The sequence below is a fragment of the Nelusetta ayraudi genome, unplaced genomic scaffold (assembly GCF_046127955.1).
Source record: "Nelusetta ayraudi isolate G7.1 ecotype Tasmania unplaced genomic scaffold, CSIRO-AGI_Nayr_v1 ptg000238l, whole genome shotgun sequence".
Lineage (NCBI taxonomy): Eukaryota > Metazoa > Chordata > Actinopteri > Tetraodontiformes > Monacanthidae > Nelusetta > Nelusetta ayraudi.
The window spans coordinates 812,062-825,996 of NW_027466287.1; the positions used below are offsets into that span (position 1 = coordinate 812,062).

At 49.2% G+C, this 13,935-nt stretch overlaps 1 protein-coding gene across 2 annotated transcripts in view; it reads right to left on the reverse strand.

Moving 5' to 3' along the window:
• The window catches only part of LOC142882219 (prospero homeobox protein 1-like), a 31,221-nt gene extending 24,867 nt beyond the window's left edge, over positions 1 to 6,354 (reverse strand). The window contains exons 1-2 of one of the 2 annotated variants that reach the window (XM_076016807.1): positions 5,974 to 6,354; positions 356 to 2,450 (exon numbers count right to left, since the gene is read on the reverse strand). In XM_076016807.1, coding sequence (XP_075872922.1) covers positions 356 to 2,392 — 2,037 coding nt within the window. In that variant the 5' untranslated portion in view covers positions 2,393 to 2,450; positions 5,974 to 6,354. Of the gene's footprint in view, positions 1 to 355; positions 2,451 to 5,656; positions 5,870 to 5,973 lie in introns of those variants that run through there. The other variant, XM_076016809.1, reaches the window with a different exon arrangement.
• Positions 6,355 to 13,935: the final 7,581 nt, after the last annotated feature.

Genomic DNA, 13,935 nt, shown 5'->3' on the forward strand with positions numbered 1-13,935 from the left:
CACACACACACAGGCAGTGCAATGGAGAGCCGAGCGGCAGTGGGAGGGAAAAAAAAAAAGAAAAAAAAAGTGATTCATCAACAATCTCTCAGATTCTTAGGCAGACTTTCAAAACAGGTGAAAAAAGATTGGATTTTTTTTTCAACTCTTTGGAGTTCAGATGCAACGTTTTGCACCCCGTCTCCGCCGAGGATTACCGAGGAATGGGTCGGTTGGTTGGTCGGTCGGTTCTTTCGCTACCCCCTCAAGCTTACGCAGGCGAGGAGGAGGACGAGTCTGAGCTGGACGCACCGGCTTACCGTTTAGAAAAGACACACACTTAGGCACACACACACACACACTTTTGAAAGGATACATTGCTGCTGGAGTAAGGCGAGATGTCGGCCATGTCCTGCAGGTCACCGCACTCGGACTTGATGAGCGACAGCGAGAGGCCCTCGGCCGTGCTGCCGGTGTGCGCCGGCGAGCACGAGCGGTGGTGGTGGTGGTGGTGGTGGTGGCTGAGGTGGTGGCCCGACGTCATCTTTGTCCTCAGGCTGGTGGTCTCGCGCGACAGGTCCATGGAGTCCGGCGACGAGTGGTCCTTGCCCGGGTAGCCGCCGGGCGCGCCCAGCGGGCTCTGGAACGGGTAGCCAATGAGGGGCAGCGGGAACGGGTGTCGGAAGGAGGGCGGGCTGAAGCCCATGGAGGCTGAGAGGGACGAGGGGTGCAGGGCCGGGTGCTGGTGCCCGCCGTGGGCGCCCACCGCCGAGGAATGGTGGTGCTCGCTGGGCGTCTTCCTCACCACCAGGGGCAGCGCTTCGGTCTGGTCGTTGATGGCGGAGGCGGGTATGCCGGGTAGGCCGGCGAAGGAGTCCAGCGGGTTGGGGATGATGACGTCGCCGAAGCACTGCAGCCGCTGGTTGGCCGTGTGGAAGTTGGGGTTGGCGTCGCCGTTGACCACGGCGGGGAACCTCTCGGGCGGGATGGAGAGCGCCGGGAAGGCCTGCTGGGGCGCCGGGCGCGGCGGCTTGGCGAAGACCTTGACCACCGTGTCCACCACCTGCGTCATGGCCGAGTTGAGCTCCTGCTTCAGCGTCTCAGCCAGCTGTTTGCCCTCTGCGTGCATGGAGCCGGCGGTGCCGGTGGCGCCGGGGCCTCCCTGCGCTTTGGCCCGTCCCAGCTCGTCCCTCCGGGCCTTCTCGCCTTCGGCCAGCAGCGCCTGCTCCTGGAGCAGCGCCCGCGCCCGGTCCAGGAAGTGACCCGGGTCCAGGTCGGACATCTCGTTGTCTGAGCGCAGGTCGTCGGCGCCCCGGTCGTCGCCGGCCGCCTCCGACCGGGAGGGGCTGTCCTCGGACATGTTGCCAAGGTCGTTGTGGAGGTCGTTGTGCTCGGAATCGTCGGTGGAGTCGTAGATCTGGAAGAACTTCTCCTGCAGCTGCCGCAGCTGCTTCTGCATGTCCTCCAGCTGCAGCTTGAGCTGCCGCCGCTCCTCCTGCTTCTGCTCCTTCCTCTGGCACACCAGCTGGGTGAAACTCTGCTGCTGCTGCTGCGGCAGCCGCTGCTTGCGCTTGTTCTCGCGGCTGCTGCTGCTGCTGCTGCCGCACACCTCGCCCCGCCTGGGGCTGCCGGGCTGCTGCTGCTGCTGCGACTGAGGCGGCGGGCAGTCCAGCTCCATGTCCCTGTCGCCGTCCATGTCGTGGTCGCGCTCGTGGCGCGAGGCGGCCGGCACCACCACGCTGGGCGAGTGGCTCATGCCGCGGATGATGTTCTCTACGCGGGCCCGCTTGGCCCGCAGGTGCTCGTCGTTGAGCCGCTCCATGTCGAAGGCAGCCAGGCCCGGCGGGCGGCCGAAGGGCGACAGGCACTCCTGCGGGGTGCTGCCCTGGGACGAGTTGCTGCAGGCGTCCTCGGGCGGGGCGTCCGAGCTGGCGTTGGAGAGACCCGACCCGGGGAAGCCGGCGTCTCCTCGGTCGCCCCGGTCACCCCGGTCGGCTCCGCCTCCTCCGTTCTTGGCCATGTTGTTCTTGAGGAGCTGCGAGATGATGGTGGTGCCGGGGAAGGGCATCATGGCGTCCTCGTACGAGTTGGCCCTCTTCAGCAGCTTCCGCAGCACGTTGGACTTGGACTCGTTGTCGCCGGCCGACACCACGCCCGGCCCGCCGTGCGGCTGCACCATCGAGCACTCCATGGCGTCTGCGTCGGAGCCGTGGTGCGAGTGGGAGCTCAGGGAGTTCATGGCACTGAAAATGGCTGCTTTAGCGCGGGCAATGTTATCAGTGGCTGCTGCTGCTACTGTGGAGGAGGCTGCGGCTGCGGCGGCGGCGCTGCCCACGGTCCTCTTGACACCGATGTCCACACGTCTTCGCTTGGTCTGTCTGTTTAGGAAGGAGTCGCTGTCATGGTCCGGCATCACGGGCTGTTGCTATTGGGCCATATCCCAGACGTCTAGGATCAAAGCCTCTGAGTACCTGCGGGAGGGGAGGGAGTGAAAATGCATTTTACACAATTCTATAAAAAAAAATGTTACTTTTTTGTAGAAAAACCCACATTCAAACTTGACGGGGACGGACTGAAAGAGCCGAACAAAACAATTAACTGCCTCAGTGTAGAAAGGTTCATTTGAGGCAACTGGACTTCGAGACGCTTTGCCTCTCATCCGAAAAGGCTTCTTCAGTTCTGAAAAAGGTAGGCGAGTCCCATGTATTTGAAATAGAAATACCTCAGTATTTCCACTTACATTAAGACGACCTGAACAACTGAGAACCTCCATTATCCGGTTCTTATACATATATATATATAAAAAAAACAAAAACAAACGACCACAGCTGATAATATCTTAAAGCAGATGGCCGGAGCCTCTGACATGGTTCCGAGGACACGGGCGCCGTGGCTGGGTTTAGGCAGCAAGGATCAGCGGCAGGAGAGGGCAGGAGAATACGCAAGATGGGTTCAGAATTAGGCCTCGGCTCCACATTCCAGGGCAAAGTCCTACATTTCATCCCGTCCCCTGTTACACGCTGCGCGACACTGAACCAGTTCCCACGGAACACAAAGCTGCATAAAATTATGATAATTACTTAAGCACTTGTCCTAATTTCCATTTTTTTGTGCGATGCGCAGTGAAAATAAGGAGCAATTAATTTGCAAAATAAAAATTAGTAAAGGATTAATTTTGTGGCAGAGTATAAAAAAAAAGGAATGCGGGAAGGTATAAACACGTCTTTGTACGAAACTCAAAGAATTGATCTGGTATTTTTTTTTTTTTTTTGCCGAGCTTAATATCGCTCGGCCGGTGCGTCGCTCTTGAGGAGAACGTCTAACATTTTTCGAGGGCATTTGTAACGTATTGCAAAATTAAAAGAAAAAGAAAAAACACGCAACTTCAGCGCCCACTCTGATCAATAGGACTATCGTATCTTTAAGCAGCGGGGGAGAGTGACACATGAGTGAGACACAAAGTGGGCCTATTGATTTGGGTGTCAGCGTGAGCTCACTTTGGTGTTTTTTTGTTTGTCTTTTCATCTGGCAAGGCCAGTTAATTCTGCTCAAATGAATAGGTCACGCGGGTCAACTCTGGCAAGGAGCAACTTAAAGCGCCCTCACAGAAAAAAAAAAAAGAAAAAAAAATCCCTAATGCCTCCGTGAAAGCCGAACGTTTTGTCAGTACAGGCCTGCGTTAATCTGACCATGGCAGCAGCAGCAGCAGCAGCAGCAGCAGCAGCAGGGGCGACGGCAGCAGCGGCGGCGGCGGCGGCGGCAGCGGCTGCGTCTTCACCAGCGAGCGGCTGGAAGAGCTTTCTACCCACTGATGTCACCACAGGGAAAATAAAAATAATCGGCTTGCCTTGCGTATATCAAAAAAATATCTCACAACAGTATCAATACAAATACGGATGGGACTTTTTTCTTCTTCCCCCCTTTTTTTCCCTCACTTTTAGGATTCATGACACATTGTGAAAAACAATTCAAACGTATCCAAATGATAGCAAATAAAAAAAAATTCAGCACCAATTGCTCCACTCATATTGCACAGGTTGCAAACACTCTGGAGCGGGACGCTCCTTCAGGTACATATGGTGTACAAAGCCGATCTAAAATATGTACAAGTGTACATTTATTATCAAATGACTGAGGGACATTTCTGTGTAATTTTGATGCAGCATTCTAAGCTACAGCATTCAACGCGTCGCCTTGGAAAACACAGTCGCAAACAGGTGCTTTAAAACAAGAGAAATTCAGCCCCTGCAAGATTTACAACATTCAAACACAATTCATACTTTTTTTTTGGTTGAATTGTAAAAATTAAGCGACTTCTTTCGGGGTTATTGTTGCACTCACAAAGTGTCTTTTTCTTTCTTTTAGACTAACAGATCTCTCGCTCTCTCTCTCTCACACACACACACACACACACACACTTGGCTTGAGATAGACACTGGCTTGTGATGCGGCACAGGGCTCGCTTCAACTGGTTTTTCACTCCTCAAAACTTTTTAAAATTCACATTTTGCACGAGGCACAAGTGAGAAAAAGCACAGGACTCTCAAACTGACGCGACGAGAGGAAGCTATTTTCTCCAATGAAATCTTCTTTTGCTAAAAAAAAAAAAATAATAATACACCAGTGTTTTAGTTTAAACAAAACGTACTTTGACAAGAGGGAGACAGAGAAAGAGAGAGAAAAAAAGACCCTGGCTCTTGTTTTCAGTCTCATCCTGCAGTTCAAACGCTGAACGGTGATACATCTCCAAGAAAAAGAGCTTGACTAGATCGCCTCGGGAGCTTGAACAATGAGCTTGAAATAGTCAGCAGCACCTGTCTTTTCCGACACGCACCTGTCTCTCATTGCTCATGCGCAATCTCTGGCGCTTTAAAAAAAAAAATAGAAGAAGAAGAAGAAGAAGAAGAAGAAGAAGAAGAAGAATTCTCAACAATTCCTAGATGAAGGATTTAAAAAAAAAAAAAAAAAAAAAAAAAAAGCTGTACATGTCCACCACTGACTTTTTTTTTCTCTCTTTCTTTAATCTACAGATTGATTTGATTAATTTATTCTGTACGCAATAATAGGTGCCAAATATTGGGCTCGATTTGAATTCTGAGCCCCGGCAAGCTGCCCTTCTTCTTGCGAGTTAAACTTTAAAGATCCTCACTGTGAGTTGGTGAAAGTCAGAGCCGGCTGCCTGCTGTTATTTTATTTATTAATTTATTTCTCCGCTCACTTGACGGTCAGTGGGAGAGACACAGTCGCCTACACCCACAACAAAAGGCTGCCAACAGCGCTTAACATCGTCTAAAAGTGCTTCAACACAAGACAAACACCCGAAATACACAACACGAGAGGACTGACATAACAACCCCGGCGAGGAAGGAAAAGGTTTTCTGTGTGTGTGTGTGTGTGTGTGTGTGTGTGTGTGTGTGTGTGTGTGTGTGTGTGTGTGTGTGTGTTTGAGTGTTGTATGTGTGTTGCTGTGTGTCGTGCGTGTGAGTGAGCGAGCGAGCGAGCGAGTGAGTCAATTAAGAGCAAATAAAATAAAATAACAATGAAAATACGAAACTACTCTCAGTTTGGCTCTGTGATAAACACACCGGCGGCTGCTGCTGCTGCTGCTGCTGCTGCAGCAACAAACAAACACACAAACGCACAAACAAACAAACAAAAAAAACCAAACAAAACTTACAGCTTCGGCAAAGTTTGCGAATCAACTCGCTCGTGCGCCTTTTGACGAGGAAGGCTGGGCTACACACGGTCCGCGCGACCATCCCGGCCACAAAACACTGGGCTCATCACGCAACTGTGGCCACCCTGCGGAGCGCGGACCCGGCTCGGACACCGAGAGCGACTCATCATCGCAGCCCGTTTGCCCGCACGTTTCTATTCGCCGTTGTCATTGTTGTTGTGCGGCCGCACATTTCTCTCAGCGAGCAGCGGCGGACGGAGAGAGAGAGAGAGGGAGGAGAGGGAGGAGAAGGAGGAGAAGAGAACCCGAGTACTCACCCGTTAGATGGAGAGAGGCGACTGGGACCTGGGACTCCTGCGACGGCGGAGGGCAGAGAAACAAGAAGGAAGAGAAGATACGCAGAGACACGGTGGATTTGTCTGGATGCTGGATGAGGAGTTTCTGGAGGAGGACAGAGGTGGGACAGAGTCGGACCAAAAAAAAAATAATAATACTAATACTACTCGTACTAATAATAATAATGAGGGGGCCAAATTAAAAAAAAAAGATGGAAGATGAGGGGGTAAAAAAAAAAAAAGCCTCTTTTGCGCGTCGGTCTCTCCGTCTATCCTACTGCCGTGAGTACAAGAGTGAGAGACATAGACAGAGAGCGAGCGAGCGAGCGAGCGAGCGAGGGAGCGCGAGGCGGAGAGAAAAGAGAGAGAGAGAGAGAGAGCGCGAGTGTGAGAGAGTGAGAGAGGGAAGCTGCGTGCGTGCGTCTCCGAGGCGCGCAGAGAGCGGACAGAGCAGCGAGCAGCGCGCGGGATGCTGGAGCTCCTCCGCCAACTAAGATTCACTTTAAGACGCGGCGCAAGGAAACAGGAAGACGTGCGCGTCACGCGCGCCGTGATGTAACCGGGGCGGCCCGACCAATGAGAGGCGGGCATCCGTTCCCCGTCCGGAGAACAGCCAGCACGCTGAACTTGACCAGGGGGGGGAGAGAGAGACGACACTTGAGAGAGAGAGAGAGAGGGAGAGAGAGAGTGTGTGTGTGTGTGTGTGTGTGTGTGTGTGTGTGTGTGTGTGTGTGTGTGTGTGTGTGTGTGTGTGTTGTGGGGGAGATTCTCGTTCTACTAATCTGCGTCTTCCCAAAATCAGCAGCCGCGCGAGTGAGAATCGTTACGCACTTTTTACACGACACCTGAGCCGCGAGAAAACACTTTTTTTTTTTTTTTTGCTAAGGAAAAAAATGTTCTAAATAAAATCTATGTATTGTTAAAGTTGGCACAGTTTCCCATGTCTTTAAAACACAGTAATAAATGTTTTTAAAAATTCGCATGATTGGAAGTTTTTTTTTTTTTTTTGTCGCCCTCTGACACACAGTAAGTGCTCGACGATTTTGAGATTCATTCGTGAGAAATTTTAAAGGCTTTTCTTTTGGTATGAGAAAATGTCAATGCAATTTGGACTGTTTTAAAAAACGTATCGCCATGTGCCGTTTTCGATGCAAATCTTCTCCGACGCTCAGGGCGACGCAATTCCAAAAATTAACGGTCTATTTTACAAGGCAAACGAGTTTAGGTTTTTTTTAATTTCTTTTTTATTTCTTTTTTTTTTTGTAGTTGTTGCAACGATCGCGTTAACGCGTCCTTCGATTGTGTCTGACTGCCACAAACGCGTCGACATTCCGTTCAGCCTAATATTTCCCCTTACAATAATAATAGAACAGTACTTCCCTCATTTACCCCCCCACCCCCACCCCCGCACCGATTAAGTGTTTAAAACTTCAGTAAATTCCAAAATGTTCTTTTTATTTTATTTATTTATTTTTATTCCCCCTCCTCCCCCCCTGTGAAGACAACTTCTGCTTATTTAAAATACGACTGCTTGGCAAAGGGAACGGCGTCAGGTCACTTGGCTGTTTGAAGGTACAAAGTTGCATGTAGAGACACGTTTTTTCTGTTTGTTTGTTTGTTTGTTTGTTTGTTTGTTCTTAACAAGAAGATTTTTCAACTGAAGTCTGATTTATGAAGAGGCGGAGAGCAGCGCAGAGGCTCCGAGCTTTGCTCTGGAATTCAGATTATCCAGGGAAGCCAATATGTGCGCAGAGCTCAGCGTCTCTTTGTGCGGCTATAATGGCCAGAGCCGAATATCATCATTAAACGTCTGTCACTCAGATCCCACCGCCTGCCACCGAAAAAAAATATCCCGAGTGCGCGTGGAAGATCCCACCCCCATTTAAAAAAAAAACAAAAAAAACAAAAAAAAAATCAGCAAATCAAGCGGACGATGAATTAAAAAAAAACAAAAACACAATAATTTTCAGGTTCATTTGATAAATATTGAGATAGTTTTCTATTGAATGTGGCGCTTTTTCCTGCCTGTGACGCACCTGCACCGCTGAAGCCTGCAGGCGATGACATCTGATCTTTTTTTTCCCCCCCCTCGCAGAAAAACCTGTTTGACGCTCCTGATTTGAACAAAATGATGACGGATGATTCTCGCACATTATTGCCAAAATTCTTCTAATTGTGGGGCTCCTCTCTGCAACGTGCACACTTCCAACAGGTGAAATATATATTTTTAAAAGTGATATTCTCGGACTGTTTAGTCTCCAGTTGCCTTGAACGACAGTTTCTGATCAAATCCACGTCTCTGCCTTCACAAATTACATTTACAAACTGTGGCAAACGATTCTTTATTTATAATGAGCTGCAGGCCTTTTCCATTTTTATTTTTATTTGCAAAAAAAAAAAAAAAATGAAGTTCCGAGAGCCACGTGCGTAATTTTCTAGCGCCGTAGATGAAGAAAAAAAGATGCTCGTGCACTGCTCTTATCAGACCATCGCGCCTTTTGTTTCCCACCGCATATGAAATCATTTGTTGCGCAAAGGATTTTTCTTTTCTTTTTTTCTATTAAGCAAAAAAACAAAACCCGCTGCACAAACAGGATCCTGCAGTACTTTACGAAAAAAAAAAAATCTTATTTTCCATATGCTTCTGTGCCAGGTGCCAAAAAGGAAAAGGCGAGTCTGTTTTCCATGTCGCAAGCAAAGTGTGCGTGTGTTTTAAATTGCAACCAAGTCAGCAAACTTGGGTGTCTGGAGTGTCTTTTCCAAAGCAGGTGCCCTCCCCTCCATCACCTCTTTCTTTTTATACACACATATTTTCTCTCGTTTTTCCCCCCCTTTGGCTTCGGCTCCCCAGGGTGCCGTCGCGGTGAGCACACAGGCTGGAAAAACAGGCCGGCCACATTAAAAGAAAGCGCGTGTTTGTGAAGGGAAGACTCGGCTGAGGTGTAGAGGAAGCGTGTCGCTCCACACCGGCTGCTCTTATCGCGGCCCTTTTCCAGGTGGATCGTCCCCGCGTGTTTGTTTCAAAGAGCCGGCCAGCCCCCCCCAACCCCCCAACCACCACCACCACCTCCACCAGCCTTCCTCTCCACCGCTGCTGCTGCTGCTGCTGCGGGGCCGAGCGCGACTCACCCCGGTGCCCAGGGCTGATAATGCGCTCTGGCACTGCGCTCCGATGGCTGAATTTATTGACATATTTATTGCAGCCGAGGCCGCGCGGCAGAAGGAGGGAGGCGCTGAAAAACAGCGCGTCTCCCAGCGGGGGTCATAAAGCTGCAGTTCTATTTGTGAATTTATTTTTCTACGACATCCTCGCCACAATTAAGTGATAATAGGGGGGGCGCGCGGGCACGTGCTGCTGCTGACGGTGATGGCATGCGGGCTCAGGAGGGGCCAGAGGCAGCAAAAGCAGATAATAGTTGAAGTCAGGAGTAAGGACTGTAAAAAATATTATTATTATTATTATTATTATTATTATTATTATTATTATTATTATGTCTTTTTTTTTGTCCTATTTTCTTGAGAGTAAAAAAAAACAGAAATTATTATTTTTTTTTTTAAATGGCACAAGCAAAGCCAAAGCTAATAATTGTTTGAAAAAAGAGACAAATAGTCGCGGAGAGGAAACAATCTCTTGAGCAGCAGCCACTAAACTGTGTCATTAATCAGATGACTTGATGAGCTTCTGCAAAAGCTCCATTTCCTTTCACGGATAGTTTTTTTTTTTTTTCCGTTTTTTTTTTTTTTTTTTTGCCAGAGGGAGGGGGAGAGGGGCAGCTATTTGCGAAAACACAAGCAGAGAGAGAGAGAGAGAGAGAGAGAGAGAGAGAGAGAGAGAGAGAGAGAGAGATGGCAGTAACGCTAAAAGCTGTTTTGTTCCGGAGAGGTCTCCGGGTCCCCGAATAAAAAGGTTTAGGAGACAAGACTGAGGAGGAGAGCGGAGAGCGAGGAGCGCACAGGATCTGTCCGAGTGTAATGAGCGAGTGGGCGTCCGACTCTCTCTCAGAGCCTCCAACACTCCTCGCTCGGGCCTCATGTCCGCCACTTAATGTATTCAGCTTTTCCGCCATCAAAGATGAGGATGCTGCGGGGAAATGTGGAGCGCTCTTGTTTCTGTTATCAAGGAAAGAAAAAAGAAAAAAAAAAAAAACACCGCACAGGTTTCGGTGGGGTGAGAGGGAGGGAGGAAGGGGAGGGGGGAGAGTGAAAAAAAAAAAAAGTGAAGCCAGAGTGACCTGAAATGTAATAGAAGGAACCTCTGTGAGCTAAGTGACACACATTTACATGGATGTTAGGATAATGATGTTGCTTCTTGGCACCGGAGGGGCCGTGATGGCTGGCACCGTGTTGGCCCACCGTGACCCACATCCCTCTTTTCTGGGCTACAAGTGCGGCTGATTGTGGAGGCCTGTGTGCGCGTGCGTGCGTGCGTGAGAGAGTGAGTGAGTGAGTGCAGTAAAGACAGACAGAGTGAGAGAGAGAGAGAGAGAGAGAGAGAGAGAGAAAGAGAGAGGGAGGGTGGGGGTTGTTCATCCTCGCTGGCCTGATTTACGCATTTCATCCTCACGCGTTCCATCAACGCCGCCGCAGCAGCAGCAGCACTACAGTTTGTGTTTTTGTGTAGTTTGCCCGAGTTGTGCTGACCACTGTTGGATGGATCGTGCGCAGTCCCGGCCAACAGTGGCGCAACTGTGCGCACAATCTGCGTCATCGAATTCACGTTTGAAAAAGAGGCAGTCAGGTTAGAACTTAGAACCTAGAACAGGGTTTTTTTCATCCTCAACATTGGTTTCGTTGACACAGAGTTTCAGCGCCATGTGTGGTTGTCAATAAAGTTCATATGTTTCAAAGGAAAACGACTACAGGTCATCTTGAAGTGTTAGGAAATATGAACAACTGGTTTTACATAGCGTGTTCTATCTAAACTGCCAAGAATTGAATCCGATTGGAATATTGAAAAAAAAATAAACTTGAACGACAAATTGTGTGTGTGGGGGGGCGGGGGGGGGGGGGGCGCAAACTCTGCAAGTTAACAACATGTTTGTCAATAATGTAACAATGCAATTTCGCCAAAACTCTCAGTAGAAATGACGTCACGTCTTCCCAACAACCTTGAAAGTGCGCATGGATTAAAATAAATAAATAAACGACGACAAAAAAACAAACAAACAACCAAAAAAAAAAAAAAAAATCAAGCCTCGAATAAAGTCGACCGGAATGAAGGGCGTACTCGCGCGCGCGTACACACACTTAAACACACACACATGCAAGCACGCACGCACGCACAGACAGCAGAGAGCGCGCGCCTTGGAGGTGCTCGGGCGCACAGACATGCTGGGAAATCGCCTGGAACTGTATTAAGGCTGACGTCCTTAAAACAAACAATGGCACCATGAAATAAGGGCTTATGCGCTCAAAGTCAAAGAGCCCCCTCAGCAAGTCTCCCTGTTTACACACACACACACACACACACACACACACACACACACACACACACACACACACACACACACACACACACACACCATTTCTTGGGGCTTTACACAGTCAGCCGGGCTGGCAGCTTCATCGGGAAGGGGACCAACTTTGCTCCTGTGAACTCTCACCTGTCAACATGGAGCAGAGGACTTTACTTGGTAAACACGACAGGACTTTTGCTCTTTACCTCTGGCGGCAACTTAGCCCGGGTTTTTATTTTTTTAATTTTTTTTTATCAGCGTCAAGGCCGCAGTCTGCTGGCTGCCTTACTTGAGTTTCAAGGAGAGACCAGTTAAAAAAAAAAAAAAAAAAAACACGCCGGAAGTCCCGTCAAACTGAGTCACAAGCACTCGTACCACGTGACTTTTGTCGAATATTAGCATAGATTTCAATTCCATACAAACACAGAGAGAGAGAGAGACAATATTTCACTCACCTCTGCCCCAGCCTGATGCGATAAATGTTCACTGCATTTGACCACTTTAGCTTTTTTGGACACTGCTCGCTACCGCCCCGCGGTGTTGGCCGTTTGGACAGACGCTCCAGGCAGCAGCAGCAGCAGCAGCAGTGGAAGCTGTAATTAACACACACAGGCTGAACCGTTGAAATCAGGGAGAGAGAAAAAGTAACGTGCTCTAAATTATTCCTGCAACCTCTTTTATTTTATTTTATTTTTTTTAATTCGATAAGATCTCAAATTAACTCACAAACACGGGCATAACAAGTGGCACGTGGCAGGGGCAGGGGCAGGGGCAGGGGTCCACCCCTCACCCCTCACCCCTCACCTCCCCCCATGTCCATCTTTCCATCTTCCTCTGCTCGGAGATGGAAAAAAGAGAGGCTGTGGCAGATAAGCGGCGGTCTGTTTTCGCTCCTCTGATCAGCCGTAATTATATTTTGCTGGCGTGGAGGTAAGTGGTCGTCCCCTGGGGGTGAGGGGAGGAGAAGGGGGAGGTGGTGGTGGTGGTGGTGGGGGGGGTGGGGGTGGCGGGGGGGAGTGCACACACAGACGCACAACTCGGCGCCATAAAACAGCAAGGAAAAGGAGAAGTTGTCTCCTGGAAGGAATCGAGGCGGCTCGTAAGAATAATAATGTAATAATAATAATAAAAAAAAGAGTAATTACATTAAACCTGTGTACGTTAAAAAAAAAAGGTAACTACACGAGGGGAGGGGATTAAGGGGAGGGGGCTTCAAATTAAAGGCAGGTTAACGAGGTTTTAATGGCTCCTGAACCGCTATATGGTTGTTTAACGCACACGCCGGCGGCGGCGGCTTCCTCTGGCTGTTTGAGGCAATTAAGAGTAATTAGTGATCAGTTACCTGTCTGCACCCCTAGCACTCCCCCTCGCCCTCCTCCCCAGCCCCCCCACCCCTCCCCCGTGCCAGAAAGAGAGGCGTCTATAGGGTATGAAGTGACACGTAAAAGGGCTAGAGTAGCTTTAAAGTGGCTCTCTCAGCGCGGCTCCCAGTGGCTTGGCTCTCCAGTTACAGCGCCGGACCTTCACACATCTTGTACCTGTTGGCACCCTTTTGTCGGCTTTATGTATCTGTGAGACCTTTGACCCCTTCTGGCCCCCCTCCCGTCCCTCTTTTTTCCCCTGCACTGTGAATGTTTGCACCCCAGCAGCTTAGGAGGAGCCCCCCTTCCCCTCCCTCCGCCGACGCTGACCTCTCTTGACCTCTCTTGACCTCTTGTCGACCTTCTTACACGGCCAAATCCACCGCCTCGGGGGAGGTCAGGTGGAGGGTGAGCCTGCTGGGATGGGGTCTGCGGATACTCAGAGACACACACACACACACACACACACACACACACAAAAGCACTGAATACAATATGTTTTAAATTTGACGTGCTGCAGGGGCAGGGAGGAATATTTTAATCTAATCTTGAATCGGGTCAGAATTGAGTGGGTTTGACTCACACTTTTCTTGTCGTCGTGACCAAATTGAATTGAACCAATTTTTTCATTTGATGAACTCAAAGTCACTGATGCGGAATGTTACATTAAATTCTTTGTTTTTTCCTGCATCAATCGCTGTGTAAAAGGTCCATCGGGAAGGAAACGCAAAGACTGTTTTTTTTAAAGCGACTGTGCGGTTGAACTTTCTCCAAAATAAAATAAAATAAAATAAGATAAAACTAAATAAATTTCTTTCTTCTGAGCTTTTCTAGCAGACAGATTGAAATGAATGTGAGGGAACCGTCTGATGTGGAGTCAGAACAGAAGAAGCGTCAGGACCTGGTTGGGGAGAATCTCAGAGTGAAAACTGCCGGAAGTCATTGGAAGTTCTTCGGTTCCGCTGCGTCTTTCAAACTGTTACATCTTTAGTTCAGACTGCCAGCCAAAATCCGATTTTCAGCCCATCCAGATTGAAAGCGGATGGCTCTGTTGTAGTCTGAACAGTCACAAATCACGTACGAATCTGATTTTTGCAAGACGGATTGAAACACACCAATGGGTTTTG